Here is a 17185-nt window from a genome sequence, read left to right as displayed (position 1 = left end):
TACATAACATTATGAATTTTAGACCATATTGCCTGGGCTCAGATCCCAACTCTACCACCAGATTTACTATTTGAGCAAGTAATTTACCTCTTTAAACTTTACTCAGTCCACATAAAGTAAAATGGGAGAGTAGTTAATAATAGTACCTGCCTCACAGAATTGCTAAATGTATTAAATGAGTTAATATTTATGAACAACTTAGAACAGTTTTCCTGACATAAAATATGTGCTGTATAAGTGTTTGCTAATATAATAACGAATAAACATTATTATAATTCCTTTAGTCTCCAAGTGACAACTCAGGAGTTCTCATCTTCAGAAAGCCTTCCTGCATTTCTGCACTGGGTTAACTACACACCCTTCCTCCTTTCAAAGTGCCCTGGGCACCCTCCACTTTAGAAATAAATTATGATTGACATGTCTTTAGGGTATATGTCTCTCCCAGTAGGCAATCTTTAAAGACAAAGGCTATCTCACATCCTTCCTTGAATATTAAGAATGGCTAATTCAGGAGAAACGAATGTGACTTAAGATTCCAGAGTCAGAAGTGTTCCCTAGCTTGAGAGAGCCTCTCGTACACAATAGGCTGCCAGCTGAGTCACCACCGGAGGCGAACACCACCAGATACACTATGTAACGTGGCAGGAGAGCTATGACTTGCTTGACGGCCCAGAGTTTGTAGGTGAGAACAAAAGTAGCTCTTCCATCTCCCCTTATCCTCCCTCCCCACAAACAAAGCAAAGACACAGATGATGGTGGAAGATGAAAAAATTCAGCCCATTGGAAAAAAATATATAGATCATTGCATGGAGAGAAAGCAACTAAAGTTTTCCTTCAACTTTTTGAAAGACAATTCCTTTAGTTTTAGAATTATTGAAAGATGCCAAAATATTACTAAGAACGTTCCAGAAACCATGAAGTTTCCTTTAGGGGACCGACAAGTGAAGCGGAGCGCCAGCGAAGGGCTCTTATGAATTAGAAAGCAAAGTGTAGCCTGTGAAGCAGGGCTCTAAATCACCACATGCCCTCAGCTAACTTAAACAATTAGTGAGGGGTCCCTCAGAGACAAGAAATATATGTGATGGGACTTCTCAGCACCATGTACCAATGGTTGACAAAATGTTTTCTAAATTTTGCTTTCTGTTGATTAAGCTTTCTATCTATATCTTAGACAAATATGCTCGCAAGAGAAGGCAAGTAGTAAGAAAGGGTCCTATGTGGTTTCATGTAATAGAGTGTACTCTACAGCAAGCAAGCTGAGATGTGGCCTGAAGTCATAATACGGTCCTGCTGCGGCAGCCACAGTCAGCAAGGGCATGCCAGTGCCTTTCCGTAACACTTCTAGATGAACAGTCGCACTCATCCCACCCCTACCCACCATTCGGTCCACCTTCCCTACGTGCATCTGCCCTTGACACGGAGCTGACGCATGTGAGCAAGAGACCCTGTCCACACTTTGGTTTCCATGATAATGATCAAATAGCATGACCCTATGTTTGCTTATCTTGTCTAGGTGCCGCTCATGATGAGTCCCAAATGACCCTGATGGAGAACATTTCAGAGGTGACTGAATTCCTTCTTATAGGGTTAACAGATGTCCTAGAGATGCAGGTCCCTTTATTTACAATCTTCACTCTCATTTACCTCATCACTCTGATCGGGAACCTTGGGATGATGGTGTTGATTCTGTTGGACTCTCGACTCCACACTCCCGTGTATTTTTTCCTCAGTAACCTCTCCCTTGTGGATTGTGTATATGCTTCCACTGTCACTCCCAGAGTAACGGTGGGGTTTCTCCCGGGAGATAGCATTATATCTTACAATGCGTGTGCTACCCAGATGTTCTTCTTTGCAGCCTTTGCCACTGTTGAAAGTTTCCTCCTGGCCTCAATGGCCTTTGACCGCCATGCAGCCGTGTGTAAACCCCTGCATTACAGCACCACCATGACAGGTACTATGTGTGCCTTACTGGTCACCAGCTCCTACATCTGTGGACTCGTGCAATCTTCCATCCATGTTGCCCTGACTTTCCACCTCCCCTTCTGCCGTTCCAACATAGTCAATCACTTTTTCTGTGACATCCCCCCACTGCTGGCCCTCTCCTGCTCTGATATCTACGCAAATGAGATTGTGCTCTTCACATTGGCAGCGTTCAGTATCTTTTTCACTCTCTTGGTCATCTTGGACTCTTACTTGCTCATTTTTATTGCTATCCTGAGGATGCACTCAGTTGAGGGACAGAAAAAGGCATTCTCTACCTGTGCATCCCACCTCACTGCCATCTCTGTCTTCTATGGGACAGGTGTCTTCATGTACTTACAGCCCAGCTCCAGCCATTCCATGGCCACAGACAAAATTGCGTCTGTGTTCTACACCATGGTCATCCCTATGCTGAACCCTCTGGTCTATAGCCTGAGGAACAAAGAGGTTAAGAGTGCATTTATGAAGGTGGTTGGAAAAGTGAAGTCTTCATTGGGCTTAGCTTTCTGATTAGAAATAGCAAGCAGAGCATTTGAAACTTCTATTGGGCTTCTAGGGTCTAAGAATGTTTTTTAAATTTTAATTCTTTCTTGTCTTTCATTTCTTTGAGCAGATCCTTCCAAATGAAACTTGTTCTACTCAAACTTTGGGAATTTGACTGGGTAGGAGAAATTCTGGATGTCTTTGGCCAGAAACAGGATATTGCTTCTATCTTAAGAGAAGGATTATAATCTTAGATATTATGGGGTCTTACATTGCATCACTCAGTTGGTCTAAAGTGCTTTGCAAGCAAACCTCATAAGTGTTTGACACCAGAGTTATATTTCAATTACTAGAATTTAAAAGAGCTCTATGATTCTTTTACACAGCAGGGGGACATGGCTCTCAGATATTCATGTTCCTAAGAATTACCTTGAGAGACTTGAAACAGAGAATTCCAGGATCTAATTTCAGATAATCTAATTTACTTTATCTCTGGCAGAGCCCAGAAATCTGTAGAATTACCCCCCATTATCCACATTATACTTGGATCCTGAATTTCGATTGTAAGAAAGTCAGTGGTAAGTCTGGATAATAAGGGACACTATATAAGATGAATCTATTTAGCTCCTGAGTTACAGAGAGAAAAACACAGTTCAGGAGGCAAAACTATATCCATTCCTTACCTGAGTTCTAATAGATAAAGTTCATGTGAGAGAGTCTGGATAGGGAGGACCGCCTGCATTCTTCACAAGCTTTCCTTGCATTTCAGCTGAGATTGGTGTGCAGATCGCACTTTGAAAACCGTTTCTCTAGAGCAGTGGTTCAAAAGCATCATTACCAAACCCGCAGCATCAGCAGCACCTGAATTTTTCACAAATGCTAATTATAGGAACCCCCAACCCAGACTTACAGAGTCAGAAACTCTAGGGGTACAGCCAAGCTCTCTGCATTTTAACAAGCCCTCCTGGTGATTCTGAAGCAAGCTCAGGTTTGGAAAGCAATGGACTCAAGCAACCAAGAAACAATAGCCTACAGCAGTGGTTCCCAACTTCAGGTGCACGTTGCAATAATCTAGGGCAGATTTTTTAAATACTGCTGCCTGGATCCACCTCCAGAGAGTATGATTTAATGGATCTGGGGATAATACCTCGGTGCCAGGAGATTTCAAAATGTAGTTACTTCCCCAGAACCTGATGCATAAGAGAGATTGGGACCAAAAAAAGGTAATATTCTTTTAGAATCTCGTGCTTGCTCAATTATTTGCATATCCTGTATCATTAAGAGCCAATGGTAACTCTGAGAGAATCAACATATGGAGGAGGGGAAATGGAGGCTCAGACCTGGGTAGAAAAATTTAACCCAAGTCTGTGGGACTCCAAAGCGTATTTTTTCCAGCTTAGTTTAGCTATCAGTTGTTTAACATCACGGCATATTGTGGTAGGCATAATGTATATTAAGATTTAAAAAATTCTCTTTTATCAAGGACCACTAGTCTTCACAGTATAACACAATTATCTTTGTAACTAAAGCATTAAAAGGACTGAAAAAGACATGGAAAAGGCAGAATAACGTTGATCTAGCTTCTTTCTTAAAAGTGTTTAAAGGTCTTTCCATGTTGATATTCTACAGACTCCCCAGATCCCCACCACTTTATGACACTCTCAGCAGGAGCACATTAAACAGCATAGGTTTTTGAGGTCGTCAGAGGTAAAGGGGATTGGAAGTACACGTTGCTGTTTCTTCCAATGAAGCCCTTGTTATCCTGGAAGGTTTGTCATCCCTGTTCTCTAGAAGCTTTGCTATCCATCATTAGAAGCTTCACTTGGATAAGGAAGTTTAGCTAGAAAATTTGCATGCCCCAGTGAACATCCGCTTTTAGGACAGTTGAACACCACAAATCTTGAAATCTGATGGGCTCACCTTCATCAAATCCCAAAGGTCCGATTTCTTTACTGACAAGACATGGGAAAAGAAGAGTATAAGATGAATGTGTACCCAGAACGCCTCCATGCCCTGACCTTTTGAGTCTTAGTGGGTTGGTGTGTGGTATTAGTCACAAAGAGTTGTGCAGCACACACAGCTGCAAGTTTAGACAGCAATGTAACCACATCTCACACTTGGTGTTAGACAACAAAATATTATAACAATTCATCCATCTCCTGTCCAATATGCTACTGTAACTTTTTTTTTAATGGGTAATGAATGTATACAACTTAAAGTTTCTGTCTGGATTATAACTGGGAATGGAAGCTGCTATAGACTGAATGTTTGTGTGCCTCTAAAATCCATATGTTAAGTCCTAATGCCCAATGCGATAGTAATAGGAGGTGGGGTCTTTGGGAGGAGCCAGATTCAGGGTCTGGTGGAGCCCCCATGAGTGAGATTAATGTCATGAAAGAGACCCCAGAGAGCTCCCTTGCCCCTTCCACCTCATGAAGACACAACAAAAAGATGGTAGTCTATAAACCAGGAGGAAGGCCCTTACCAGACACTGAATCTGCCAGCACCCTGATCCTGGACTTCCTAGCCTCCAGATTTGTGAGAAATAAATTTTTTATTGTTTATAAGCCACCCAGTCTATGGTGGTTTGAAGCCTGAGCAGACTAAGGCAGAATGAGCTCAACCCTCCCCCAAGCTACCAACTGTGACTTTGATTCTAATGAGACATTGAGCTCAAGATCAATGGTGCAGCCATTACGGAAAACAGTAGGGAGACTCCTCAAACAATTAAAAATGATCCAGAAATCCCACTCCTGGGCGTATATCCAGAGGGAATTTTAATTCAAAAAGACACCTGCACCCCAGTGTTCACAGCAGCACTACTTACAGTAGCCAAGACATGGAAACAGCCTAAATGCCCACTGACAGCTGACTGGGTAAAGTTGTGTTATATTTATACAATGAAATACTACTCAGTCATAAATAATAAAATAATACCATTTGCTGCAACATGGCTAAACCTGGAGATCATCATTCTAAGCGAAGTAGGCCAGAAAGAGAAAGAAAAACACCGTATAATATCACTTATATGTGGAATCTAAAAAAAAAGGCAAATGAATTTATTTACAAAACAGAAACAGACTCACAGACATACAAAACAAATTTATGATTACCGGTGCGGAGAAGGGTAGGAAGGGACAAATTGGGAGTTCAAGATTGCAGATACTAACTATCATATATAAAATAGATAAATAACAGGTTTATACTGTATAACACAAGAAACTATATTCCATATCTTGTATTAACCTATAATGAAAAAGAATACGAAAACAAATATATGCATGCATATGTATAACTGAAACCTTATGCTGTACACCAGAAATTGACAAAACATTGTAAACTGACTATACTTCAATAAAAGTATATATACACAAAAAAGATAGTATTATGTGTATTTTACAAATACATTCATACATACATACATACATACACACACACACACACACACTTTAAAAAAGAAAGAAAAAAGACTATGAGGAAGAATGGAAGCCAGGAAACCAGTTCGAAAAAAGGATGCAGAAATCCGGGCAGTAGACGATGATACACTGGAGCAGAGCTGTAGAGGTGGAAACAGGAGTCACATTCTGCATCATTGGGAACGTGGAGCTGAAAAGATTTGCTGATGGGTTGGATGTCGGAGTGGAAAAGAAAGATATGACTCAAGCAGTGAGTTGTCATTTACTTCAGAGAGGAGAAATGGAAGAGGAGCAGGTATTAATGAGGAAAATCAAGGGCTAACTTAGACATGTCACATTAAAATCTGACATCGAGAAATGGAGTGGAGAGTTGATGCACGTTCTAAAGCTCAGGAGACAGGTTTGAGACAAAGCTATAATTTTGTGAACTGTTAGCATGTACCAGTGTTTACATCAACACTCCCTTGCTTTTTATCTTACCTCAGAGGCTGCTTGCTCCTTCTCACCCTATGTGGTTCACCCTCAACGTCTTCCCAAACCTTGAATTGTGAGTGTGTCCTTAGACCACACTAACCTCAGACCTCTCCTCTGCTCTATCACCACTCACCTCTTAGGGGATTTCATCTAGTTTCATAGCTGATTTATCCAGAGGTGTTACAATGAATGTTTAGCTTATAAGTACTCTGCATTCTGAGTTATAGAGGTCACTGGCCACTGACAGGTTCCACACTACCAAACAAGACAATTCAGTCCTTATCATTGCTGGTGAATGTAATTAATTATGTTTTTTTCAAAGTATTATGGATATTATAAAGAATTTAGCATATTGAAGAAACTGTGGCTTTATGAATGATAAGGTGTTCTTAATTTAACCTCTCTATGCCCTTGATTCATATACAAGTCTTCTATATTTTTCCAAAATCAAAGGAAGACTCTCAAGTTCACATGTTGTTTTTTAAATATATATATATATATATGTACAGAAAATCCTTTGACTTGGATAGAATGTTTGCAAAAAGTTACAGAATTGTAAGGAGAGGTTGAAAATGGAAATTCTGTTAGCAGAATCAAGGGGAAATGGTACCTGAAATTAAAGAGAGGTCACTAAGAAAAAGCAATAGAACAACCTGGTTGGATGAGAGTGAAAATTATGGTTCTCTGCACAGAAAGGAGTAAGAATGGGTCAGGGCTCCCCAGAGACAAACATGAATATGATTGACAGGGCAAATGAGAAAGCCAGAAGGGGTGGATGGGGCACTATTATTCAATGTCTTCTATTCCTTAAGAGAGAAGCACAAATTGTAGAATTTTGAGGTTAGAAGGGACCATGAGTGTCATCTAATCCAACCTTACAACATAGAGGAGGAAACTCAAATATGAAAGTTTTCACAATTCGCCTAGTGATAACTCAACATTTAATTGGGAAAGCCAGGCCTGAAGCTCACACTTCCACTTTTTGTGGCAAGAGTCATTTTGATGCGCTCTGTGCCTTCTGGAAGCCCTGAGCTGACGTGAACATGTCCCACTGATTGGATTTACTAGAACACAGCATCCATAGGTCCCTGCCAGGTACAGGCAGGAAGGAGGACACAACACTGGAGTCCCCAGAAGGCAGTTATCTGTGATCAACAGGTGGAAAGTTGCCCATTAACTTTGTCACAGCTGATAAGCCCAGGAAATTTTTTCCCAAATATGATTTAGTTGGATCTATTTTAAGAAAGGCCACTGGGGAAATTTCTCCTCTTTGGGACCCATTAATTTAAGACATCTTATAGGGCACTAAGTTATCTGGCTAAATCAGGCAAGAATGGCCTCTGGGTAAAAAGAAAACAGATGAGGAGACTGGTCCTCCCATGCAGGACTCTGGCTTAGATAATACAATAGTATCCCTCCTTCCATGGTATTCCTCACCCAAGGATGCCTTTCTATTTCTAAAGCCTGATTCTTTCCCTGAACACAAGCATGCTCTTCCCCATCTGTATCTAAATATGACAAGGACGTCATCTTCTGGTCACTTTTCATTTCCAGGAGATTGTACACATCTGGAGCCCATGATCCTTATTTTATTTCATCCTGAAAGACAGGATATGTAGGGTCAGAAAGCATTCTAGGATTGCATCCTCAGTCATCTATGGCAAGAACTTTTAGCATTACAGAAAAAAAATGCTTGCCTGTATGAAATTTTTGATGGCTTTTGGAATGAAATGAATTGCAAAGAGGTAAGCAAACGTCTTCAGAGACTTTTAAAAAACTAATCAGCTACTCTTTTTTTCTAATTGATCTTAATATACTTTGTATAACAATTTAGAGCAAGGGTAGACAAACTAGACCTACAGACCAAAGGTAGCTTAATTTTGTGTGGCCCTTGAGCTAAGAGTGTGTTTTTATACTGAAAGAGAAAAGAAAGGAAGAAAGAAATGGGGGAGATGAGAGAGAGGGGGAGAGAGAAAGGGAGAGAGAGGGATGGGGAGAAAGGAAAGAAGAAAGGAAAGAAGGATAGGAAAGAAGGGAAGGGAAGAAGGAATGGAGAAAAAGAGGAAGGGAGGGAAGGAAGGAGGAGATTACACAACATGGGAAGAACTACTGTGACCCACAATGCCCAAAGTATTTACTATCTGGTCCTTTATAGAAGATGTTTGCCAATCTACTTAAGAGTTCAGGGATAATTTTCTAGTACATGAAAGTACATCAAATGACATAACGGAATGGGTAAATACTTATTTATACTCCCCAGATGAGGAAAATGAGGCTTGGATTATGGCTTGTCCAACATCATATGACTGGGAAGTAGAGGAGCCAAGGTCCAGACTGAGATCTTCCTTCTGCAGATCCAAAATGCTTGCGTTTGAATCCTGATTCCACCACTGACTAGCTGTTGGATCTCAGACTACCTACTTAATCCTTTGGAACTTCAGTCCTTTATCTGTAAAACAGGTATAAAATACGACCTGCCCCATGCTTTAGTTATGGGGTACAAGTTGTGAGGGTTTAGAAGAGTGCCTGCATGTAATGGTATAAGCCATTACAGTTATAGTTTAATTATAATTCCCATGGCACCTAAAGAGGTTTTCATAAAACACTAGAGAAAGAAGTTTTGAAAAGTTAAATTCATAAACACTTCACATCAGAATCTCAGAGCCATTTAATGCCTGTCTCCATTGTGGATCACAGAGAGAGACTATTTAGTGTCTCCCAAATGTGTTTGACTATGTATATATACATCTATGTATATATTTATCTATTTATAAACATATTATCTATCATCTACTTATCTATCTTTCTGTCTGAGGGAAAAAGCATGTTATACCTTTAGAATTCTAAAAGATTATATAGGAAACTCTCACTTAGAAGAGTTTCTTCCAAATTCTGTTAAATGTCAAGTCTTCATTGAATTGAGGACAAAGACCACTTTTTAATTTTTTTTTAAATTCTCCCATGGAGCTGAGACTAAGGTTTCAGCATATAGCAGATGCTCAATAAATGCTAGCTAGCTTCCCTCCTTGAGTGATGGCTTGACAGCACTTTGCCTGATGGAGGAATAAGTCTTGTAATTGAGTTATAGCCATGGTTCTATATAGTTCACAGGAGGAGAATCTTACCCAGAGGTGCAGAGAGGATGAGAATCTGGATTGCTTCCTGGATAATTGACTTCTGGGCTGTTTCCGGAGCTGAAACTTGTAGAAATTAGCTAAGAAGAAAAGAAGGAAAAGTTGTCCAGGCTGAATGACTTTCCATGATTTCAGGAGAGACAAGATAGTATTCAAGGGATTGGAGTACAAGGGGGACCGGGAAGAGAGGAGACCCTGTTAAAAGATGGACATACTAAGTGAAATAAGCCAGGCACAAAGACACAGATACTCTATGACCCCATCCACACGAGGTACAGAGGAGTCAAAACCATGCACACAGCAAGTAGACTGGTGGTTGCCAGGGAGGAGGGGGAGGGCGATAAAGGGAGTTTTTCGGTGCCTGGGGAAGAATATTCCAGTCACACAAGGGCCAGTGCAGCTGGAGCAGGGGAAGCAAGTGGTCGGGTGGGTGGGGTCTTGGCTTTTCCTCTGAGTGAGATGGGGAGCCACTGGAGGGCTTGGAGCAAGGTCTGCTTTATGTGTTTTTTTTAAACATTTTTTTATTGAGTTATAGTCATTTTACAATGTTGTGTCAGATTCCAGTGCAGAGCACAATTTTTCAGTTATACATACATATATTCATTGTCACTTTTTTTTTTGCTGTGAGCCACCACAAGATCTTGTATATAGTTCCCAGTGCTGTACTGCTTTATGTTTTAAACTGGGCTCTCCTAGACTCAAATTAGAGCTTTAGTTTTACAAGGTAAAAAGATTTCTGGAGATAAACGTGGTGATAATTGCACAAAAATATGAATGTACTTAATACCACTGAACTATATATTTTAAAATGGTTAAAACAGAAAATTTTGTGTTATGTGTACTTTACCATAAGAGAAAGTCTGGAGTGAAAAAGAACTAGGCATAGCACAGGAAATTCTATGTATATTTTATCAACATTCACAAGAACCCTGCAAGCTTCCAGTAAGAAAACTGAGAATACAGGTTTAATTATTGAAGAAGTAAATTTCCCAAGACCAGAGAGCTGGCGTGGCCAGAATTCAGCTGCAGGTGGAAAGACCTTAAAGCCTATGTGTTCTCTTGCAGGAATATGTAACTCAAGAATTTCCTTCACTGTGGTCAGTGCCTTCAGAGGGACAGTTTGTATCAGTAGAGATTTTTCTGAGGCTTCTCAAAACACACTTCAGAGGAGATCACCTCCTTCTCAATAAGTACAGAAGCCCTAAACAGAGTTTGGATATTTGTTTTGGACACTCCAACAGAATTGTTCCAATGAATCTGTCTTTTCTCTGTAAGTCTGCAAATTCTTGACTGAGTTGCAAAGCAATTGGTACAGATTAAAAGAGCGAAATCCAAGACCCAAAGAGTAGAGTACACCCTAATCTTCTCTAGCCCATCTTGCTGGCTTGAGGTCTTACTTTTGCCTTTAACTATACAGTCGTCTAATTCCTTTGTGATTTTGCTTCTAAGATGAGACATTTTTGGTCATCCAAAATAAGTTTCAGTATATGATAACTTAGGAAATTAATGCCAAAATGAATTATTATTCCATTATTCCATACTGTAGTTATTTGAAAAATAGTAAGAGTTAACAGTTACTGAATGTTTATAAGGGCTGGCGCTGTATTAAGTGCCTTTCATTTATTTTCATTATATCATAGAACACAAGTACATTTGTTATCATTCCCATGTTGTAGATGAGGAAATTGAATTATAGAGATGTTATCTGTGTCCAATATTACTTTGAGTCCAAGAAGTCTGATGGCAGAAAACGTGGAAAACATGCTCCTAGCCACTTTGCTATGCTGTCTTATTTCTATCATGCATTAAAGACTCATATAATCATGGGTCTTTTCTGTTTTATGAACTATCTCTCTATCCTGCACTTATTTTTGATATGATATGATTTTAATATATTATATATATATATGACATAATTTATGCTACGATTTGATATTTAATGTAAGCCTAACTCTTGCTCTTTTTTGAACATCTATTTATTCTCATTCAATTGTTATTCCAAATAAATTTTAATATCACATTATGAAGTACACGCACATGCACACACACAAACACACATATAGACACTCTACTTCTCTTGGGATTTTTATCAGACTTGTGCCAACTATATGGATTATGGTAAAGATATATAATATTTTAAAATATTGAGTTTTCCCATTCCCCTCCAAAAAGCCTTAGTGATGACTTAAATTTGTCTTTTCACCTCAAAAATATAGTTAGTTCTGCCCATCTTAGCTAATTCATCAGAAAATTATTGTTTGCAATTTACTGTTATCAAATATTTCCAAAGCATTAAAATCGATTTCCATTCAAAGAATACTTTTCACATTCATAGTTCAACATTTTATGCGTTATCTTATTAACTTTTGTAATATCAAGTGTACTTGGCTTATTCACAGTTGGAAACAAACACAATTGACTTTAAGCAACAACTTCAACTGGAGGGAGTGTAAGTGCTCAGATGTACAGGAGTAAAGTCCACTCACCTGGACACCTGTTAGTGCGTTCTATAGAAGGAACGATGAACATGGGGTTAAGTATTAATTGGTTAACTGTGGACCATCTTAAGGAAAAGTTCGTATTACTTCCAACTTTTCAGTTGTCTGCTTTGAAGTTTTCATGTGGACAACTAGATGTTTGTCATCTTTTTTGGTTGAGACTCATGATTATTAAATATTTTAGAAATTCCAAAAAAAATTGCATAAAAAGAATGATAATTTTTATATGACCCTATATTTTTGCCTCTTAAAAGCTCTTAAATCAATCCGAACATCTTTACATTTTAACAGATGATAAATACCCGTCTATATTTAGTGTCTTAATTGATGATTCATCCTGCTACTGACATTATTTAAAAAATTTTTGTTCTGTATGATTCCTTATCCATTTTTGTTCTTGTTTCTGTTTTGAGCCATAGCTTCAGTCCCTCATTTTTTCTTTAATTTTTGGAAAGACATGTTTTTATACAATCAAAAAAATACATTCTATTTGTGCTTTAGATTAATTAATATAAGTATTAATGTAATAATAAAAGTAGTTAATTGATTAAAGTGACAATTAATATTATTGATATAAGTATTAATGTAAGTATTAAGTGATTAATATTAAGTATCAAAAAATGAACTTTATCTAGATAATAATGTGGTCTTTATTACTGAATCATTCTTTATACAGTTTGAAGAAATTAATACAGTTTTACCTATCTCCTCTCTCTCTTACCCATTTTTTATATTTTGTGCATCAGTTGAAATTTTAGACCTGGATAACTATTAAATTTGTTTTCACAATGAATTTTGTTTTTTATAAAATAATACTTGAAATAATTATTTAGGCACAACCGTGTTTTACTTTGTTTCATTCTCAAAACTTTTATGTCACAAAATTCTTTAATTTTTCATTTTACTCATCTTTTTATCAAAGTGGACTACTGTAGTCATTGAGTTACTGTTTTCAGCGTGGACGTAGACGATATAATTCCAGAGCCTTTGCAAAACTGAAAACTTCTTTTTGATGTTGCGTATGTGAGTAACGACTTGATTGAGCATCAATGTCTTAATCAGAATTTGTTTTCCTTGAAATATTTCAGATAGTAGTTCATCATCTCGTCAAGTTTTGTGTCATAAAAAAAAGTATATTTTAGATACAAATCTGCCTGAAAGTAGTGACTTTGTAGAAAGTGGTTACTTTTTCTTTTTTTCCCCTTTTATGGAATTTCTAGTTTCCTTGTCATCTTTCCTCATCTCAGCTAGCTCCACTCTGTTTCTGCCTACCACGTGCTTAATGCTCTTACCTGTCAGTACACTTGAGCTCTGAATTTTTGGTTGACAGTTGAAGTCTTGCATAAAATACCTCATAAGGGAAAATAAATAAGTAGGCTATGCCAAGATATGATTGAAATAAAAGTGCGTTCCCAGTCCTCTATGAGACCAAAACATCCAGATTAACATGAATTCTAGCATTCAAAGTTTCATATGTGAAATAAATGTCTATAATCATATAACTATGAATTCTTTAGAGAAGGGAAGAACTAACACATGAATTTATATTTAAAAGATGATGTTCAAAGAGATGTTTGAAGTCTGTCTCTTTGCCTTCAGGAACATACATACGAAGAATTCTAAATAATAGCATTTCCTATCTTTTAATACAGTTAGAATCTCCGACAGGTAATTCCCGTATCAGAAAGAAAATTCGTGAGTCTTTATTCTCTTTCACTCAGGCAATAAAGCAACTCAGTAAAAGAAGCCTCGGCCCTCTCTGCTCTTCTTCTTCAGGAGGTATGTTTGCTTGGAGCCCTGACCTCAACCAGTCCGGCCCCACCGAGTTCGTGTTCCGAGTCTTCACCGCTGTCCCTGAACTCCAGGCCCTCCTGCTCCTCCTCTTCCTCCTCCTCTACCTCATGATCCTTTGCGGCAACACCGCCATCATCTGGGCGGTGCGCGCACACAGCTCCCTCCGCACCCCGATGTCCTTCTTCCTGTCCAATCTGTCCTTCCTGGAAATCGGCTACACCTCTGTGGTGGCGCCTTTGATGCTGTCCAACATTTTGGGGGCCCAGAAGCCCACACCCCTGGCTGGCTGCGGGGCCCAAATGTTCTTTTTCGTCACCCTTGGCGGCGCTGACTGCTTCCTCCTGGCAGTCATGGCGTACGACCGCTACGTGGCCATCTGCCACCCTCTGCACTACGCGCTCATCATGACCCAGAAGCTGTGCGTCCAGATGGTGGTCTGCGCCCTGGGCCTCGCCCTCTTCCTGAGCCTGCAGCTCACATCCTTGATCTTCACCCTGCCCTTCTGCGGGCACCGCCGGGAAATCAACCACTTCCTCTGCGACGTGCCTCCGGTCCTGCGGCTGGCCTGCGCTGACACCCGCGTGCACCAGGCCGTCCTCTACGTGGTGGGCGTCCTCGTGCTGACCGTCCCCTTCCTGCTTGTCTGTGTCTCCTACGTGTTCATCACCTCCGCCATCCTGCGCATCCGCTCTGCGGAGGGCCGCCGCCGGGCCTTCTCCACCTGCTCCTCCCACCTCGCCGTGGTCCTGCTGCAGTACGGCGTCTGTGCCTTGGTCTACCTGCGTCCCCAGTCCAGCTCCTCCGTGGATGAGGACCGTCAATTTGCCCTAGTTTATACTTTTATCACCCCGTTACTCAATCCTTTGATCTACACCCTTAGGAACAAGGATGTCAAAGGTGCCCTGAGAAAGGCCATCAGTAGCAAAGGAACAGCTGAAGCTCTCTGAGGGTTTAGGGGGACGTGAAGGGGGTACCCGAGCAAGTGACAACATTGAAACTCCTACATACAAATGCCAGCTTTGCATTCATATCTCTAAAATTTGGATCCTCATTAATTCTCTGTTCTTAATACACTTAGTTGCTACAATTCACTCCCATTTTTTTAAAAGTTTTCCGAAACGGTTAAACTCTGAAAAACTGGACTGGGATTCTGCAGGCTGCTATTGTTCACTTCTCCCCAAATTAGAAGTTTGCCCTTCCTCCAAAGCAACTTTATTACCTGTGAAGCCTCCTCTCGAGAAGCAATGCTATTAACTGACTCCTCGAGCAGTGCTTTGGATGAAGAATGTTCATCAGGATATTTCACTTAACCAAATATGCTCTATAATTTTGTCATCCAAGTTTGACAGATTAACGCCTGGTCAATTTACTCATTTTCTTCATTAAACCTCTTTCACATGTACAAAGGTCCCCGTGTGCTGGTCTAAACGATGCTCCCACCTTCAGTCCAGGAATGTGCATGTAGGTCAGGAAGGGTGGAGCCGAGGGCAACCACTAGTCTGTATAAAATGTATGTCTAATTGTAAAAGATCTAATAGACTGAAGAAAAAGAAGGAAAGAGAAATATATTAAGATAGTAAAGGGTTTTTTTAATTAACAATTTTAATATGACAAAGTACTAGCTGAACATGGACATGATCAAATCTATAAAATCTATATGGTACACTGAGTGAATATGTATAACCTTTTTTCAAATTCTAGAAGACCTCAATGAAAGAGTCATTTAAAAAGTAACAGAGAAGAGTTAACTATTTACCTCTTGGTCAGCCTCAGTTTGTGCCTTTACACATGGCCAAGATTATCAGTGCTCCCTTTTTCGTATAAAATATAGAATATGGCCTCAGTTCTCCAGAGCAGTAACAATTTAGGACTTGGGTCCAGTTATGACAATCTGGTGGGAGTTACCTCCAACTTCACATTTTTGGGGAAATTATTTTGGAGAATGAGAATGTTGATAAAAGTTTTAATACTGGCCTTATTTTGACAAGCATACTCTAGGCCTTCCATTGACAGGGGAAGGACAGTTTCAGTTTGGACTGATACCCTGGTAACAAGGAAAGAGATCAACAATTACCAAACTACTTTCTGGGAGATGGAACTTACGAGACAAGACCCTAGACAGGAAAGCAGTTTACTCCTTCCACTGCTTTTGTTTGGGAAGGTTACTAAAGTTTCTATCACACTGGGAGTTCTCTCCAGGCTCATGGTCCTCCCTTCTTTATCCACCAGCAGTCAGGTATCACCTGCCAGGTCCTGTCTTTTATGACTACAACTAAAAAGACTGGCTCAGTCTACTTCTTGTTCTTCTCATGGTAGAGCTTTAAAGCCTTTTCCTACCTTCTTAATGATTTACCAAGTTCCAGACTCCAGGGGCCATTGAGTTAGAAAAGTGAGTAATGGCTTTACAAGTCAAGACTCCAGTATTTCAGAACTAGTTCAGACCATGACTTACAGTGTTTCCTCTGAATCCACTCGGAAGCCCAATTTTCCTGAGTAGAATGGCAATAAGTAATCTCAAAGAAATATTGAGAGAATAAGTAATATAAATTTTGATATAATTAGGAGTTCATAAAAATCTTCTCCTCATAATGGTATTTCATTTAATCCTTACAGAAAATGAGGCATATATGATTAATATTATCCCTTAATATTATCCCTTTCATAGATTCAGAGAAATGAGGGAAGAATTCGCATTTTATGCAAATTAATATGTTCCATACATCAAGCCAAGTGTTCTAAACACCTGATATTATTCTTATCACAACCCTATTAGATAAGAACTATTATTATTTGTATCTTTTAAATGAGAAGACCAAAAATAGTGTGAGATGATCTGTCCAGGGGATCATGCTATTAATAGCAGATTGAAATTCTAGCACAGGTCTGTTTAATGCCAAATCCTCTAACCCCTTTTTTAAAAAATGCTAATTAGACGATCAGAGAGCTGTTCTTATCTAAATTCTCTGGATTTTCCAAATGCACATGGATCATTTTCCCCAATATTCTTGCCAACTGGGGCGAGCTGAGTGGAGAAGCAAGAAGGAAATGAATGTGTGATGTGGGATGTGACTTGGAGGTGCTGACATGGGTAGCAAGTTTTACTCTCTTGGAACCATAAAACCCCCTAGTTCATCTGCCCAGAATACAGACCCACTTACTCTGCTTATACCTCTTCTCCTGGTTCATTTCTATTTTTTATATCTAAGTTTAAATATTATTTCTTCTAGGAAGCCTTTTCAGAATCGCCTAGTCACAAACCATGCCAAAGTCCTGTATTGTACAGTCTTATAATATATTATTTTTCTTGATAGCATTTAATCAGTTATATATGTGTGTGTGTGTGAATGCATACACACACACATATATATGTGCCAGATTATTTAATTAACAGTGTCTGCCTGTCTCA

At 39.4% G+C, this 17185-nt stretch overlaps 2 protein-coding genes across 2 annotated transcripts; both read left to right on the top strand.

Moving 5' to 3' along the window:
* Window positions 1-1536: 1536 nt before the first annotated feature.
* Window positions 1537-2490, top strand: LOC107034527 (olfactory receptor 5B12-like). Its single transcript, XM_015247794.2, has one exon. The coding sequence runs from the start codon at window positions 1537-1539 to the stop codon at window positions 2488-2490; it is 954 nt and encodes a 317-aa protein (XP_015103280.2).
* An 11276-nt stretch (window positions 2491-13766) lies between these two features.
* LOC116278595 (olfactory receptor 10Q1-like) lies at window positions 13767-14726 on the top strand. Its single transcript, XM_031673814.2, has one exon. It carries the CDS (start codon window positions 13767-13769, stop codon window positions 14724-14726), a length of 960 nt encoding a protein of 319 aa, XP_031529674.2.
* The last annotated feature ends 2459 nt before the right edge of the window (window positions 14727-17185 follow it).

This window comes from Vicugna pacos, chromosome 10, assembly GCF_048564905.1.
Source record: "Vicugna pacos chromosome 10, VicPac4, whole genome shotgun sequence".
Taxonomy (NCBI): Eukaryota; Metazoa; Chordata; class Mammalia; order Artiodactyla; family Camelidae; genus Vicugna; species Vicugna pacos.
Note: the sequence above shows the minus strand (reverse complement) of the source record. Positions and strands in the feature narration are given on the sequence as shown.